The sequence below is a fragment of the Montipora foliosa genome, chromosome 4 (genome assembly GCF_036669935.1).
Source record: "Montipora foliosa isolate CH-2021 chromosome 4, ASM3666993v2, whole genome shotgun sequence".
Classification (NCBI taxonomy): domain Eukaryota; kingdom Metazoa; phylum Cnidaria; class Anthozoa; order Scleractinia; family Acroporidae; genus Montipora; species Montipora foliosa.
In genome coordinates this window covers 42705981-42724233 of record NC_090872.1, presented here as the reverse complement: position 1 = coordinate 42724233, position 18253 = coordinate 42705981, and the positions used below count along the sequence as shown (strand labels likewise).

The window sequence follows — 18253 nt, the reverse complement described above, 5'->3', positions numbered from 1 at the left end:
AAGTAATCGAAGTAACTTACTGCTATTGATTGAGTTTTTATTCTAAAGAAATGAATAAACAAGGCTGTACACGTTCCTTCTAACTTTTATTTGAGTAATTTCCATGTGAATGGAAGTGAGGAAGCATAGATCCACATCACGCTCTACAGTTTTTTCTGTGAGACAATAAACAAAGAAAGCCGCACATGTTCCTTATAATAATAACTTTATTAATTTCTTGATTTGATCTAAGGCTATAGTTCCTATTTACATGTGTACTAATAACTACTTGATTAGGGTGTTCAGCAGTGTTTAATGTTCTTTCAAGTTCTCGCTTTGTGTACTGTGATCATATTTCGTCTAATGATGATAGGGTTGATCTAGCAGCACCAATGATGTCCAGACTCCTGTTTTGTACTCTCTGCAGGTTATCTGCAAGGTACACGTATTATGGCAGGCCGCCCCAAACCGGTCACGCATATTCCAAGAGATGATGAATTTTAGTACAGTAAATAGTCAAGCCAAGTTCCAATGGCATATTCTCGTTTCTCGTAGATAGTAAAGTCTTTTGTTTGGCTTTTTGACAGTTTGTTCAATGTGGTATTTCCAACCCAGATTATTTTGGTGCCATCCTCCAATTAATTTTATTTAAGTACTCTTTCCACCTACACATCTTTGATATGCAGAGTGTCGGGTTAAGTTGGCGATTTCTGGAAAAAGATCCACAGATCCTTCATCTTTGTTGGATTCAACATCATGTTGTTTTCTATAGACCAGCTCTGCAGACTGTCAAGCACTTTTTAGATTGACTACCTTTCGGGATACATTCAAACATGGTACAGTCATCTACATATTTACACATCATTCCTCGTTCACAAAGTTCCTCTAGTCTGAATTCATCAAAGTCGTCAATAAAGATACTAAATAATAGCGGTGATATTACCGAGCCTTGAGGAACTCCTGCCAGACATGCTTTAGATGTTGATAGTACACCTGGAAGCTTTACTTGTTGGGATCTACTTTCCAAGAAGCTTTGGATCCAGAGCCACATATGTTTGCATGTATTTCTTGCTTTTAGTTTGGTCAATATATAGGATGGAATGATCGACCATGTTGAAGGCTTTGCTGGAATCAATAAAGAGGGAATGGATCGCTTTTCTACCCTCTGGGGTGTTGTCAGTACTATTGAACCAGGTTTGTGTGATATTAATAAGAGCTGATACGGTTGACTGACCATATGAAAAGGCATGTTGATTTTCTTCGACTTTGAAGACATCCTTGTTTAGAAGTATTTGGACTTTTTCTAAGACCTTACCAAAAACAGGTAGCACAGATATTTGTCTGAAATCCGTTTCAATGTTTTCAGGATGATTAACTTTCGGTACTGGACTGACTAGAGCATGTTTATACAAACTAGGATATTTACATTCATTTATACTTGCACAGATGATATGTCCTTCAAACTTTCATTTCAACAATTTTAATTGTAACTTGTTCCAAAAGTTTCAGTGACAACAGAAGGTAGAATAGACATAAAGACATCGATTGCCTTTACCCTTTTCCAAAAGGGTATCTGCTTAACAAGATTTCACTGTAAAAGCTTCAGGTGATATCCTCGAGTGTTTATTCTGTTTTTATCAAAGTAGTCTCATCTAAACTGAAGAAAGCATGTGCTGTGCTGTCCTTTGTTCTAAATAATTTACAGTCAGATTAAAGTAATTTAGGACAATTTGGTTGCATGAAAGCAATGTGAAAGGTCAACACAGTGACTGCGAGACCGCGGGAGCAGCATTTGATGTATGTAAATGACTGCCGGACTACGGGAGTAGCTTTTTAACGTAAATAGTAAGTGCAGCGTTTGATGTACCCTGTGTGTACATAAATAACTACGGGACTGCTGAAAGTGCCGTGTTTGCTGTACATGTATGTAAATGGCTGCAGGACAGCAGGAGCAGCTGTTGGAAAAGAATTGTGAGTGAGGGGTTTCTACAATCTGGTCAGATTGTTTTTGGGTTGTTAAAGTAAATTAATGTGTTCTCCCATGCAGGAGATCATGGAATCAAAACTATTGCTGAACCAACACTTGGGTCTTTACTTTGCCACTTTGTACATGTATTAATATATTGTACCCCGGTATCAAATAACTATCAGTTCCTTCTGCAGGTACCGGAGCAGAGATAATGTAAAACAAAAGACAGAAAACAAAACAACTCCAAATAAAGATTCATCACTAGTGACCAAATATAAAATGCTTTCTGGTACCTGCAGAAAGACCCCAACTATCCGAAAAGGTATCTGCTTAACAAGATTTCACTGTACCTATAACCAATTAACTGTAATTACATGTATATTAACAGAACAGTCTAAATGCAACTCCAGAAATGCAATTCTCCAGTCCAGAAGGCCAATGGGTTTGTGTATCAAATGTAAAAAAGCAAAAATGGAGAGTTCAGTAAAGCAAATTACATGTATTGGCGTTGTTAGATTTGGTGATTGCTCGTTAAATTAAAAGTATGCTTTGGTTGAGAGTGCTCTTGTAGTTTATACCAGCCATACCAGTGTCAACAATTTTGGTTAAATTATACTGACAGCAAAGACTAGTGGCTTTTAAAATAAAAGGAATGTCAAAAGAAAATCGCTGCCTGCAAAAATCACAACTTTCATTGTAGTCTCGACTGGATAATCAATTGCTTTGCTTTTGCTGAAGACATTAGCTTCAGTTAACTTTACCTCTTAGTTTTTAAATTTACAGAACCTACACCAAGACCTTCCAATAACCCTGAAAATAACACTTTCTTTTTTGGTTTGCGCAAGAATTTTATGGTAGCACACATTGCAAATTGAACTTTCACATCATTTGCACAAGTTAATTTAACATTTTAGCCACAGTAATTCAGTAAAAGTGTTTTCGTTACCTTATATCCATTGTCATCTTTTGGGTTGTGAGAAGCTGTCACCATGACACCACATATGCAGTTATATCTTCTTACACAATACGGCTATGGAAAAAGGAACTTACAAAATTACCTACATGAACAGAAAAACAAAGATTGTTCTATGCTTTTAGTTAAGCCCAGTAATACAGGCAATGAAATGCACCAATAAATTTGATAAACATTTGTTTTCCTAAACATTAACCCCTGTATTCATGCTAAAGCTAAATTAATGGTTGTTTTCAGGTTAGAGTAGGGTTGGTTTTGGTAAGGGTTACTGCTACTGTTAATGTATGGTCAAGAAGTACATGCTTCTCGACATTCATCACAAGGAACACACACAAAAAAATTAGTTCAAACCGCACTTGGTACATGCCTAAGAATTGGGAAGACTGAGATTCCAGGTTTTTGTAGTCTCCGTTGAGTGACATCCCCAAAAGCCAATTGATAAAATCTGAAGGGAATCTTTGGTGTTTAGATTTTGGTTATATTATTATATTCATGAAAATAAAAATTCTGATTACTGGTAATACTCTACTATTTTTTTTCTTCAGCACATGTACATTAATTTCTTAAACTCACAACAAATGGAGTGGGTGTTATTTTACTGAACAGATAAACCAGGACTCCTTGACTTGCAAATACGCTGCCAGCTCTTTGGGCAAGTCTAACAAATAAATTGAATGGTCATCAGCACAGAGTTCTATTTCGGTTATTACTTCGTGTTATGGTGAACGAATTTATGCTAATTAGTATATACCAATGTCTATGTCATATAATGATAGTATCATGGAGTCATGGTTTCATAGGTTTCGTGGTGTCAATGGTTTCAAGGTTTCATACATTGTAGGTTTCATGGTGTCAATGGTTTTATGGTTTCATAGGTTTCGCGGTGTCAATGGTTACAAGGTTTCCTAGGTTTCGTGGTGTCAATGGTTTCATAGTTTCATAGGTTTCGCGGTGTCAATGGTTTCAAGGTTTCATAGGTTTCATGGTATCAATGGTTTCATGGTTTCATGGGTTTCGTGGTTTCATGGTCTCATAGTTTCATGTGTTTCGTGGTTTCATAGAATTCGTGGTGTCAATGATTTCATGGTTTCATAGGTTTCGTGGAGTCAATGGTTTCATAGTTTCATAGGTTTCGCGGTGTCAATGGTTTCAAGGTTTCATAGGTTTCATGGTATCAATGGTTTCATGGTTTCATGGGTTTTGTGGTGTCGATAGTTTCATAGGTTTCGCGGTGTCAATGGTTTCAAGGTTTCATAGGTTTCATGGTATCAATGGTTTCATGGTTTCATAAGTTTCGTGGTGTCAATGGTTTCATGGTTTTATGGGTTTCATGGAGTCATGGGTTTCATGGTTTGATAGGTTTTGTGGTGTCAGTGGTTTCAAGGTTTCATAGGTTTCGTGGTGTCAATGGTTTCATGGTTTCATAGGTTTGTAGTGTCAATGGTTTCATGGTTTAATAGGTTTCATGGTGTCAATGGTTTCATGGTTTCATAGGTTTCGTGGTTTCACGGTTTCATAGTTTCATGTGTTTCGTGGTTTCATAGGTTTCGTGGTGTCAATGGTTTCATGGTTTCATAGGTTTCGTGGTGTCAATGGTTTCGTGGTTTCATGTGTTTCGTGGTTTCATAGGTCTCGTGGTGTCAATGGTTTCATGGTTTAATAGGTTTCATGGTGTCAATGGTTTCATGGTTTCATAGGTTTCGTGGTGTCAATGGTTTCATGGTTTCATGTGTTTCGTCAATGGTTTCATAGTTTCATAGGTTTCATGATATCAATGGTTTCATGGTTTCATAGGTTTCATGGTATCAATGGTTTCATGGGTTTCGTGGTGTCAATGGTTTCATGGTTTCACGGGTTTCACGGGTTTCATGGTATCATAGGTTTCATGGTGTCAATGGTCTTATGGTTTCATAGGTTTCGCGGTGTCAATGGTTTCGGGGTGTCAATGGTTTCATAGTATCCCCTTAACAGTCTTGTCGTCTTGGGTCTGATGCCTGATACTTCCAAAAACAAAGCTGCAATTAACTTCGTTCTGTTACTTGCGAGATTCTACATTTGGCTTTGCAGAAGCAAAAGAAATATTCCAACTATTGAAAAATTTAAGCCTATTTTAGAACAATATAATATAGAAATTGAACCTTTCCCTCTTTAGTAATCTTTTATCAGTTTGAGGTCTCTCGCTCTTTTTACACTTTCCTTCCTACCAGACATTCCCTTCCTATTTTGCTCGCCTCAACATTCAAAGTATATAAAGCTAATTTTCAGTGAGTCAGCAGAGAAAATATCTTTAATCTCTTTTTTCTCCTTTGAGTTAAAACTACAGTTAACTGAAATTTACCATACTTTCCCGCCCCCTTTAGTTTCTGGTTTTTGTAGCGTATGTAATCCGTATTAATTTTGTAAGTAGTGCAAGTAGCTGTTATCTATGTGTAATTGCAAGTTTTGTATTGTAAGTAGAGTATAGTATAGCGTCTTTCTGACACTTGTTTAACTCTGCATTTACTACAAAATTCTCGCACACTCGATCAAAAGCCTCACTGATCGGTGAACGTAAATGTCGGCTGTGTTTAGCAGACCTCCGTGGGGGAGGAATGAACGTGTGACGAACAAATTAAACCCCAAAGGACACCTGCGGGGAGGCTACTTGACACCAAGTAACATATGAAACCATGAAACCTCTGACACCATAAACCCTGTGAAATCACCAGACCTTTGACACCATGAAGCCTATAAAACCACGAAACCTATCAAACCATGAGACCGTTGACACGACGCAACCGATGAAACCATGAAAACATTGACATCACGAAACCTATGAAACCAAAAACACATGACTGGGTCGAGTAATGGCGGCATAAAGACGTGCGTTGCTGTCGCCCGCCCATTTTTCTGCCCTATTTTGGCAAATGGCCGTTTATTTTGGTCAATTTCTCAGCAAAAGAAAAACCAGATCTTCAGCTTCCTCCGACGAGTCAAGTCTTTCGCCGGAAATAAAAAAAACCAAGCAGTACTCCTCGCCAACGCACCACGAAGACGAAATAATGACAGCTCTCAGTATGACACAAGATGTTGGTGCAACTCTGCAAGCAATCCTAGCAAAACTGGAAAAGCTTGATTCAATAGAATCAGCCGTGAAGAAGATTGAAGCCAATCTCGAGAACTTAGAGAAACGAACCCAAAGGCTAGAAGATCTCCAAACAACAACGAATAAAGATATTGACGACCTAAAAGAAGGAATCAACTTTACCAGACAACAACTGAAGGAAAAGACAGAAGCTGCGGAGAAAGCGCATCGACTCTACGAAACTCAATTAGCAGAGCTGACGACAAAATGCCAGAAAACTGAGGTTCTGCTAGAGGAGGTCCACACTAAAAATCTTTACTTAGAAGCCTACTCTCGCCGGGAGAATATTAAATTCACCAACATAGTAGAATCGACAGAAATAGGCGGCCGCTCTGGTGAAAACACCGAAGAAGTTCTTCGAAATTTTTTGGAACGGGATCTCGGTTACAGGGATGCAAGGAGCGTAGAAATCCAGCGAGTACATCGGATCGGTAAAAGCAAAGATGGAAATCCGCGTCCTATTCTTGCCCGTTTCCTCAGGTACAAAGACTGTGAGCAGATCTTTAAACTTGGTCACCGACTTAAAGGCACTAACTTCCAAATGTTCCGAGACCTTCCCAGGGATATCATTACCCGAAGAAAAGTACAGATGGATGCTTTTAAAGATGCCAGACGAAATGGAGTTGCTGCCTCCTTCAGCCAGTCGCAACCAGACAAACTGTATATTAAAGGTAAATTGTGGCCCGTCGGGCAAAAATTTACTGTCTAACCCACATAAAATAACTTTGTTCAGATTGACCTGCAAATTTCTTCAAAGGTTTCGCAGTTTCTTTTTCTTTTTTTATTGCCAATATGCGTTTAACTAATTAGAGGCGGTCGACAGCTTAAATAGTCTAGCAGAGCTACAGGCTTTTTCTCTTGTTTACTGTAGCAAGATGCCTAATTTCTCAACCAAAAGTCTTTTAGTAATTTTATTCAATTTGTGTGTGTTTTCGTTGTACTGTCTCCAGGGCATAGCAATCTATCTCATCAACAATAGCTTGAAGGCATGTGGTCATTTAGATATCTTTTATTGTGAAAATGCAAAACCGTCAACTCCGTTTCTTTCATCACTCACAATACAACAGATTTGAAAATAGTTTCCCTTAATGTCAGGGGATTGGGAAACAATGCCAAAAGAAAAGAGGTGTTTAACTGGCTGAGAGTAAAAAAGAAATCTATTTATATGCTGCAAGAGGTCCATTGTTCTCAAGAAACTACTGATAAATGGACTTGTGAGTGGGGATATAAAGCGCTCTTCAGCTGCTGTAGCAGCAACAAAGCAGGGGTTGGTATTCTTTTCAACAATAACTTCAATTATCAGATCCACAAGGTTTTCTCGGATCCGAATGGTCGCTTTTTAATATGTGATATCGTTGCTGATAGCAAGCGTCTGACTGTGGCTAACATCTACGCTCCGAATGAAGATGATCCAAACTTCTTTCAGGTTTTCTTCGATCATTTATCAAACTTTAAATGTGAGGAAATTATAATTGGTGGGGACTTTAACTTAGTTCTTGAAGTTGAAAAGGATAAGAGGGGTGGCCTTGCCAGAACACACAAGAATGCCTTAAAAGTGATTCAAGACTTCTCTGAAAATCTTGGTTTGATTGATATTTGGAGACTTTTCAACCCGGAGACCAAGAGATATACTTGGCGACAAAACCAACCAGTCATACACTGTCGACTTGGTTTTTTTCTAGTCAGTGAATCATCCTTATGTGATGTGACCCATGCAGATATTCTTCCTGGCTTCAAAACGGATCATTCGATGATTACTCTTAATGTAGCTTTACACTCGAACCCTAGAGGTAAAGGTTTTTGGAAATTGAACACGTCTCTTCTAAGCGAAATGAGATATGTCCAAGAAATTAAAACAGTAATTGAAAACACTGTGAACCAATACAAAGAAGACATCTCGGTGAACCCAGCCCTACTCTGGGAGATGATCAAATTAAAGGTGCGAGAGAAATCAATATCCTATGCTGCATACAAAAACGTGACAACAAGAAAACGCGAAGAAATGTTGGAACGCGAAATCGCTTTTTTAGAGAAACATATAGACAATTCAAGCAATGGTAACCCCTCATACCATATTGTTGCAGAAAGAATTTTTACCTTAAAGAAAGAACTGGAAAACATCTTTGAGTATCGGACCAAAGGTGCAATTATTAGGTCAAAGTCGCAATGGTACAACGAGGGCGAAAGGAACTCTGCATACTTTCTAAATCTTGAAAAAAGGCACTGTAAACAAGGAACAATTAGTCAATTAAAAATTAATGACACTGATTTCGTCACCACAGATAGAGATATCTTATCTGAATGTACCGCTTTCTACAAAAACCTTTATACGTCAAAAAAACCCGACAGCCTCCAGTCTACATTCTTCTCTGAAGTGAACTCCACTTCTTTGTCGAATGAAGAACAAATTTTATGTGAAGGCCCCTTAACTCAAACGGAATGTCTCGAAGCCCTGAAGAAGATGGAGTCCGACAAAACGCCAGGAACAGATGGACTTCCTGCCGAATTTTATAAAGTTTTTTGGAAAGACATTTCTCCTTTTTTAATTTCGGCACTCAACTATGCTTTAGACCCTGGCTGCCTTTCAGTGACGCAAAGACGAGGGGCGATTAAACTAATTCCAAAAAAAGATGCGGAACTGTACTTCATCAAAAATTGGAGACCTATTACCCTTTTGAATACTGACTATAAAATCGCAGCAAAATCTATTGCAAACCGAATTAAACTAGTACTTCCAAACCTTATCAATCATGATCAAACAGGATTCTTGAAAGACAGATTCATAGGCGAAAATATCAGACTTATCGACTCTATTATCCAATACGCCACAGAAAAGAATATCCCGGGCCTATTACTTTTTATTGACTTTGAAAAGGCATTTGATTCTCTCGAATGGTCCTTCATACATGACACACTAAGTTTCTACGGATTTGGTGCTTCATTGATTAACTGGGTGAAAACCCTGTATAGTAATACTGAAAGCTGTATTCTGAATAATGGATGGGCAAGTAATTTTTTTGAGATTCAACGAGGTGTTAGGCAAGGCTGCCCGCTCTCACCTTATCTATTTATCCTATCAGCAGAGGTGCTTGCCATGGCAATTAGGAAAAATACTAATATAAAGGGAATCTCTGTAAATAATGTGGAAATTAAGTTAAGTCAGTATGCCGATGACACAACACTTATATTAGACGGGTCACGCGAATCTCTTTTTTCATCCCTCGCAATGCTTGACGATTTCAGCAAAGTCTCTGGCCTCAGACTCAATGATAAGAAAACTGAAGCTCTATGGATCGGCGCAAGTGTTGGAAATGATAAAATTTTGTTATCAGGAAAAGAACTCAAATGGCCAAAAGACAGGGTTAAATCCCTAGGTCTATGGATTTCAACAGATCCCGAACTATCTGCCTCCTTAAACTACAACGAGAAACTCGAAAAAGTTAAAGAAATCCTGAGATGCTGGAAATACCGCCGACTCACATTGCTAGGGAAAATCACTGTTATCAAATCACTAGTGGTCTCCCAATTAGTCTACCTGCTCTCACCTCTTCGCTCAAACTACAGAGTTTTAAACGAAATAAATGACTTACTCTACACTTTTCTATGGAATGGCAAAGGAGACAAGATAAAACGGAAGGTAATGATCAACGATTTCGGTGATGGTGGCTTAAAAATGATTGATATAAGTTCCTTCAATAAATCCCTCAAAACGACATGGATTAAAAAATACTTGGATAACAATAACAAGGGAAAATGGAAAATTTTTTTCAATATAACCCTCCAAAAATATGGTTGTCAAAATTTTTTTTCCTACAACCTTAATGTTAAGGACATCTTATCGAAAATAACAACTTCGGATGGCTTTTTAAAAGAAGTATTAGAAATTTGGGCAGAAGTTAACTTTGAACCAGAAATAGCATCGAAAAATCACTTTCTGGACCAACAACTTTGGCATAACTCCTTAATAAAGATAGCCAACAAGACAATTTTTTTTCAAAATTGGTTCAATAAGGGAATAACTCGGGTGAAGCATCTTTTAGGATCGGACAACAACTTTCTCTCGCTAAGTGATTTTCGCTGTAAGTATGAAATTGACCCTCGCCCTCTCAGCTTCTACGGATTAATATCCGCTGTTAAGTCTATTCGGATCGATTCAAATTTTCAAGATCTACAGAACACCGACCACGAAAAGGAGCCACTTACAACAAGAATTTTACAAGTCAAAAAAGCAACTACCTTAATATATAAAAAATTGATCAGTATCAAGAGCTTAACCCCCGAGTCAAGTCAAAAAAAATGGCTACAGGATTGTGACCTACCAACAAATGACAACATCAATTGGACTGCTGCTTATATTTTAGCTAAACAATGCACAAAGAGCACTAAGCTAATAGAGTTCCAGTTTAAATTCTTACATAGACGCGTATCAACCAATAACTTCTTATTTAGAATAGGTCTAAAGGGCGATGAAAACTGCAGCTTTTGTCACACCTCCTCTGAGTCACTTATTCACCTTTTTTGGACGTGCAGCCACACATCTCACTTTTGGAATAAACTTACTGAATGGCTGATAAACCTAAATGTACTTCCTAGGGATTATGCTTTGACAAATACTACTGCTTTGGGTCTGAGGCCAGATATCTCTCAATTCGCACTTCTTATAAATTATTGCTTTCTCTTAGCACGATATCACATATGGCTCGCTAAGACAAAAGAAGGCCATCCAAATCTTACACATTTCATACGCACTTTAAAATCACGATATGAAATAGAAATAAAAAGTGGAGACACAAAGAAATGGAAACCTCTTGCAGGATATATGAGGATCTAATTAATATTAGTATATTTCTTCACCTATCTGTATTTATCTCCTACCCATTAGTTCCTTTCAAATCTCCTGTCAGGTGCATATCTTACATTACCTGTAGTGAACCACATGCCTTTACCCTGTTTTTGATGCCTCCATAGTGCAACTTCAAGCTGTAATGATAATTATCTATTTTTCTTCTTTTTTTTCTTTGCCCTTTGTCGTCACTGCATGTGTTTGTAGTACTGTCTTCACTGTATTTGTTAGTCGTGTAGATTTGTTAGTCGTTGTAATTCAAACACTGTTAAAATTAGAGTAACATCATGTAAATAGAGCTAGTGCTGTAAGTAGTCAGTGTACTGTTCGTAAGCATTGTATTCTCTTGTATTGTTGCAAATAAAAAAAAATAAAAAAATAAAAATAAAATAAAAAAAAAAAAAAAAAAACACATGAAACAATGAAACCATCTACACCACGAAACCTATGAAACCATGAAACCATTGACACCACGAAACCTATGAAACCACGAAACACATGAAACCATTGACACCACGAAACCTATAAAACTATGAAACCACTGACACCACAAAACCTATGAAACCATGAAACCTTTGACACCACGAGACCTATGAAACCACGAAACCATTGACACCACGAAACCTATGAAACCATGAAACCATTGACAACACAAACCTATGAAACTATGAAACCATGAAACCATTGACAACAACAAACCTATGAAACCATAAAACCATAGACACCACGAAACCTATGAAACCATTGACACAACCAAACCTATGACACCACGAAACACATGAAACCATGAATTCATTAACACCACGAAACACATGAAACCATGAACCATTGACACCACGAAACCTATGAAACCATGAATTCATTAACACCACGAAACACATGAAACCATGAAACCATTGACACCACGAAACCTATGAAACCATGAAACCATTGACACCACGAAACTTATGAAACCATGAAACTATTGACACCACGAAACCTATGAAACCATGAAACCATTGCCACCACGAAACCTATGAAACCATGAAACCCTTGAAACCACGAAACCTATGAAACTATGAAACCCTTGACACCAAGAAACCTATGAAACTATGAAACCCTTAACACCAAGAACCTATGCAACCATTGACACCATTGACACCACGAAACCTATGAAACAATGAAACCATTGACACCACGAAACCTATGAAACCACGAAACCATTGACACCATGAAACCCATGAGACTATGAAGCCATTGACACCGCAAAACTTATGAAACCATGAAACTATTGACACCACGAAACCTATGAAACCATGAAACCATTGACACCACGAAACCTTAGAAACCATGAAACCATTGACACTACGAAACCATTGAAACCATGACTCCATGATACTATCATTATATGACATAGACATTGGCATAACCTATGAAACCATGACTCCATGATACTATCATTATATGACATAGACATTGGCATATCCTAATTAGCATAAATTCATGCACCGTAACACCAAATAATAACCTCTATTTCACTACATTAACAGAAGCCTGAATTTTTCACTGAAATAATTTATGGTATAAACAGTGATATACAAAGAACTGCATAAGGAGAGATGTTGTTTAACGCCTAAAAACTTCACTTGAGTGTCTATCCTTGCCTCTATAACCCCAAAAGGGGCTTAGAACAAATGAAATTCAGACATTTTGAGGCAAATGAAAGCCTATGTACACCTAACTGAAGAGAGAGAGAAGCACACACAGAGCATTTTACCTTTCAACACACTCATCCAAAAAATTGTTTTTTTCCCTGAGCAGGACTCAAAACCATGTGTCCCTGATTACTAGTTGGGCTATTCGTACACGTAACTGAAGAGAGAGAGAGAGAGAGAGAGAAGCACACACAGTGCATTTTAGCATGGTAGCCTTGATGGTGTAGTGGCTTAGCATGCCCGATTACTAATCAGGGAGACATGGGTTCAAGTCCTGCTCAGGAAAAAAAAAACAATTTTTCGGACGAGTGTGTAGAAAGGTAAAATGCACAGTGTGTGTGTGCTTCTCTCTCTCTTTCTCTCAATCATCAGTTGCGTATATGTATAGCCTTTCATTTGCCTCGAAAGTTCTGACTTTCATTTGTTGTAAGTCCCGTATGGGTTTATACTGTAGAGGCAAGGGTACACACTCAAGTGAAGAAAAAGTTGGGCCCTAGGGATCCCCACACCACTAAGTCACCTCATTAATCAGCTGTCTTGCTAGCATGGTAGCCTTTTGTGATGGCTTAGCATGCCCAACTAGTAATCAGGGAGACATGAATTCACGCACTGCTCAGGGCAAAAAACCAATTCATCAGATGAGTTTGTCAAAACATAAAATTCACTTTGTGTGCTTCTCTCTCTCTTCACTGACCTGAACCCTGTAATGCGAGAAATACTAATCACCAGCCAACTTTAGGTTTAATTCCTTACCTTTTACTGTTGTTCCTTGCATCAAATCCTACAACAACCCCTCTTTCCTTAAGATCTGGAAAAAGCTTTTCCAAATATCTACAGAGACCCTATTTAAAAAGAGACAGACAAAAAGAAACAATTTTTTACAAAATCATAAATGGCTTGAACCAGGAGTTAGGATGACATTGACTAATGTTGACTGAGAAGAAGTCATCTTCAGAGTCAAACCATTTACAGACAGCCCACAGAATTGACCGGGACTCTGCTGAATGAACTACCTACTGGTAGTTACTACCAAGGGATCATACTGGAAAGCTAGTTTACTAAACTTAGAACAGACATACAACATTCCATTGTCCTTGCTTGTCCTTGCAATTGTCTGAACTAAAGAATCCAATACATTGTGCATACTTTCTCACTTCTAACAGTTTGTGATCATCAATGTACGGGAGATGGTTAATCCTGTCACTATTGGCAAATTTATCACATCGAGTTTGTTTACAATGTACATAAACCCTAGGATGAAGGGAATGAGTTTGAATTTCAAGTCTCTAAATAAAACAAGGTCAGCCTTGGACGAAAACAGACACAATCGAACCTTTTTCGAAACCAAACAAATTTCTCACACACACACACATACAGTATTACAGCCTGGATAGCAATGTGTGTTTCGTTGGTTGGATAACACAGCTGTTGCTTACACTGTAGTTAACAACAGTATCTTTGTATCTTTACAGTAAAGAAGACTTCAGTTTTACATTATGTAAAGATAATAAAATTTGAGTCCTTAAGGAAATCACGCACTTTCTCGTTTTGATTACAATTTCTTGCTGTAAGAATCGATTCTTCACACCATGAGATCTAAAATTTGACAGTCTTCCGCTTATTTTCACAAGTGCAACAGATCATTGTTCGTTCCCACCGCAACTTGCACCTTAGTTTTACCAAGGGGAAAAAAATTTGCATACCTCGGTGGCACATGACCACTACCCACAGCAAAGACAAGGTATTGCCTCGTCCCGCGGGGTCATTGCTTTCAGGCGGTACTGTACTTAGCCTTAGTACCAAGCATCCTTAAGACAAACAACGTTGCAGTAGTTGGCTACCCGCTGTCGCAGTGTCCCTGCCACTATATTTATTTTTTGTATTTATCAAGTATGCAGTGGAAAAGTTAATAAATAAATAAATAAATGTTATAAGACAGAGTATACAAAAATTATTAGTCACTCAGTTCATTAATACCAACCTGGGTGGCCTGTATTATGGTCAAATCATTAATTCTGTTGAAACCAGCTCCCATTTTAGATCGTAAACCTTTGAATAGATAAAATATAAATAAACAATAAGTAAATAAAAAAACATCCCGGAAAAAAAATTGGGCCACACATTGAGAACATAATTTTGCTTTCAAAAAATAAGGCACTAAAAATGGGAAATACAAGAAAAACACACATGCACAGTTATTATGGGTCAAAATAATGAAAGTTGACCTTTGATCCTCTATGTTGGAGCTCACTGAGGATCAAGGTTTTTTTAAAATTGTTCTTTATTTTTACCATTATTTTTTGAGGATCAAGTTTCCACGCTTTAGTTTTGAATTTTGTAACACTCAAAATAAATAAAGCACTTCTCAAATCTACATAGACCCTTTGGATAAATGGCAATGTACATCCTAAGCCTCACATGAAAAACCTTTGTCTAGAGACATAAGTACGAGGCTATAAGGACGTACAAAGTATTGTGATTCAAACTTAGACGCCATACACCTTATTCCAAAATGGCCGCCATTTAAATATTCTTTTGTTTTTATTCAAATAAGCCCTTGATGCCTCGTTCTTAAGCTTAAAATTCAAAAGAATATTTTATCTTAAAAGAGGCAACAAGGGCCAATTTGTATCCGCATAAATCAGCGGCCACTTTGGAATAAGGTGTATGGTTACGTGGTTACGGAGAGTGTGAGAAATGGTTTGATGAGTGAGATGTTGTATGCAGATGACTGGGTTTTGATGAGTGAGACGATGGAGGGACTGAGGGAGAAGTTCTGGAAATGGAAGGAGGCATTTGAGAGCAAGGGGCTGAAGGTGAACCTCGGGAAGACAAAGTGGTAGTGAATGGGGCAGAAGGTGAAGTGTCTGTGAGTAAGGTAGATCCATGTGGTATTTGTGGGAAGCAAGTAATGACAAATTCAGTGTTGTGTGTGAAATGTGGGAAATGGATCCATGGAAGATGCGCGAAAGTAAAGAGGGTGACCTTGAGGTTGGGGGGAGATTTTTATGTCATAAGAAGCAAGTTCATGGATTAGTGGAATCGGTGGAAGAGTTGTGTGAAGAGGTGGAAACGGTGAGACGTTTCTGTTATTTAGGGGATAGGGTGAATGTAAGTGGTGGCTGCAAGGCAGCTGTGACAGCAAGAACAAGAATTCGCTGGGTGAAGTTCAGGGAATGTGGAGAGTTGCTGAACTCAAAAAGGTTCTCACTGAAGGTGAAAGGAATGGTTTATCGGAGTTGTGTAAGAGCGGCGATGTTATATGGGAGTGAGACATGGTGTCTGAGGGAAAATGAGGTAGCAATTTTGAGAAGGACTGAGAGAGCAATGGTGAGAGCAATGTGTGGTGCAAAACTGATGGAGAAAATGAGGACAGAGGATCTGATGGAGATGTTGGGATTGAAGGAAACAGTGGTTCAGATGGGAAAGGCAAATGGAGTGAGATGGTACGGGCATGTGTTGAGGAGGGTTGATGGGCATGTTCTGAGAAAAGTGTTGGAGTTCGAAGTGATGGGCAAGAGGAAGCGAGGACGACCAAAGAAGACGTGGAAGACGCAAGTGGAGAAGGAGAGCAAGAGCATTGGTTTGGAGCAAAAGGACGCCATGAATCAAGCGAGATGGACAGTGGGAGTTTGAAATATTGTTGACGAGGATAAACCCGTATCAAAATTGGATTGATGATTTATGGAAAGGGTCTACATACATGTTCCAGGACTAGTACTGCACCCCAAGATCATGAATGAAGAAAGTTTCATTAAGGAATCTAAAAAATGCTGCCAGGCTGGGAATGAAATGATTGCATCTACCCAGTGAAAAGACCCAAAAAGAGTAAAGTAAATATCAGGTGTAGAAACAATTAACTGAAAAAATTAATTGTGCAAAAAAAGTCATTTGTTTTCTGCACAAGAAATTTTAAAACTCAAGTTTATCCTGGAACAACAAGTTTTCAAAGTAACGCAGTACAAGTTTCAAGGGACTGTCAACCTACATTTGATCAGTACTATGGTTTTGGAGCAGGGCCCCTCATATTTTTTTATTTCTTTCTTTCCTAATGCAAAAATTTGAAATCTTTGGATGTAACAAGAATTTGAACAAAATGTTGATGAGCCAAAAAGGGTTATTTCACCACCTGCAGTGCCAAATGACAATGATGACATCATAACAACTCTTAGTTCTTCAAACTTCATCTCTCTTACAAGTTGTTTCACCTCTGCAATGCTGTCTGGATGCTGACAATAAACACAACAGACTTGATATTAGCTGCATTGTTGTAGCAACAGTTTAGGTAGGAAAAGACCTGTGCCTGTGTGTCTCTAGTGTCACAAATTTAAGGACGTTTTATAGCCAAGAACTCAAGAAGGTTGACATTTGAATAAAATTGGATGCAAGTTAAGATTAAAAAAGAGTTATGACATAAAGTGAGCACAAAACACCAGTTCAGCCCGACTAACTGAAGGGTTTATTGATCTACTGTAAGTTTATCAAGCACTTGGACATGATTAGCAAATTAGTGTATAATTTGATATTCGTTTGTTTCAGATTACGATGAATATTTAGACAAAAAAAATCAAAATCGAACTGCTCTAAAAAAATTAAACCAAGACAACGTTTGAACCACAACATAGACAAAAAACATGTCAGTCAAATACAGGCCTAGAATACGAAGGGTGCAGGTTTAACCAAACCGTGGAAGAAACAATGATGCTGTAGCCCTTATTCCCGTCAAAATTACATGTACACCCTCCACCTACGATATCAGTATTATTATCACATCTCCCTGTTTATCCTTTTATTAAATAGACAATAAATTATTTATTGAAAAGAGTCTGATGAAATGTATAACCACATTTCTAGTAAACAGTGACAATAAACAAATTATTCAGCACTCAATGTTTAGAAATCCATTTCAGAAAAAAGCAACAGATCTGGATAGAAAAGAAAAGACACACTACACCAGATACAGTAAACTGGAAACTCTGTCCTCAGATTCAAATTCTGGAACACCCGGAAAACCCACTTGAGTCGGCTCAAGAATGGGAGGTTAGAGTGGGACAAGCTGGCAAACTGAGTTTCTATGATGCTTTGACAGATGAAGTGTGTCACGACAAATTTGTTTTTGGCCTACAAGATGGAATTATGAGAACTGAACTCCTAAAAAATGCTAAACTGCTTAAAACACTGAATGCTGAACTGCCAAAAATGCATTTAAAATCAGATGGCACTCCTAAAGGTATGCAAGATGTAATAGCAGAAGCCAAGACCCTAGAATTGGCTCAAAAGGCCAACAAACTTATCACAGATTCTACTCAAGGTCTAGAGGAACATGTCAACTGGGTAAGCCACAGGCAGATGAAACTGAAAAGAGAAGCAGGAATGTGCCATTGGTGTGGAGACCAACGTCGAGCCCACCCTTGGAATCTTTGCCCTGCAAAAGGCAAAGCATGTCCTAAATGCGGAATCAATGATTACATTGCCAGAGTGTGCCTCGAGACTGGCCCCCTACCATTTACCCAGCAATCATAGCAAACTGCCTTATGGCGACCACAAGGCAGAGACTTCAGCAACAAAAGCCCCCATGGCCACACACAAGCAAGCCCCTCCCACAACCAACATGTCAACCTCCTGACTACCACCCATGAATACTGCAACAATGACTACCAAGGAGATCAGT

At 38.3% G+C, this 18253-nt stretch overlaps 2 protein-coding genes across 3 annotated transcripts in view; one reads left to right on the top strand and one right to left on the bottom strand.

The window, feature by feature from the left end:
* The window catches only part of LOC138000825 (phosphopentomutase-like), a 146837-nt gene that overhangs the window by 109707 nt on the left and 18877 nt on the right, over nucleotides 1–18253 (bottom strand). For both annotated transcript variants that reach the window (XM_068847487.1, XM_068847488.1), the window contains exons 2-6: nucleotides 16712–16811; nucleotides 14564–14631; nucleotides 13336–13424; nucleotides 3495–3579; nucleotides 2895–2978 (exon numbers count right to left, since the gene is read on the bottom strand). In XM_068847487.1, coding sequence (XP_068703588.1) covers nucleotides 2895–2978; nucleotides 3495–3579; nucleotides 13336–13424; nucleotides 14564–14631; nucleotides 16712–16811 — 426 coding nt within the window. The remainder of the gene's footprint in view (nucleotides 1–2894; nucleotides 2979–3494; nucleotides 3580–13335; nucleotides 13425–14563; nucleotides 14632–16711; nucleotides 16812–18253) is intronic.
* On the top strand, nucleotides 5828–6878 carry LOC137999423 (uncharacterized). Its single transcript, XM_068845206.1, has one exon. The coding sequence runs from the start codon at nucleotides 5828–5830 to the stop codon at nucleotides 6752–6754; it is 927 nt and encodes a 308-aa protein (XP_068701307.1). The 3' UTR covers nucleotides 6755–6878.

What these genes read in the sequence shown, in the direction of transcription:
- LOC137999423 (XM_068845206.1), top strand. Translation starts at nt 5,828, where the DNA reads ATGGCCGTTTATTTTGGTCAATTTCTCAGCAAAAGAAAAACCAGATCT.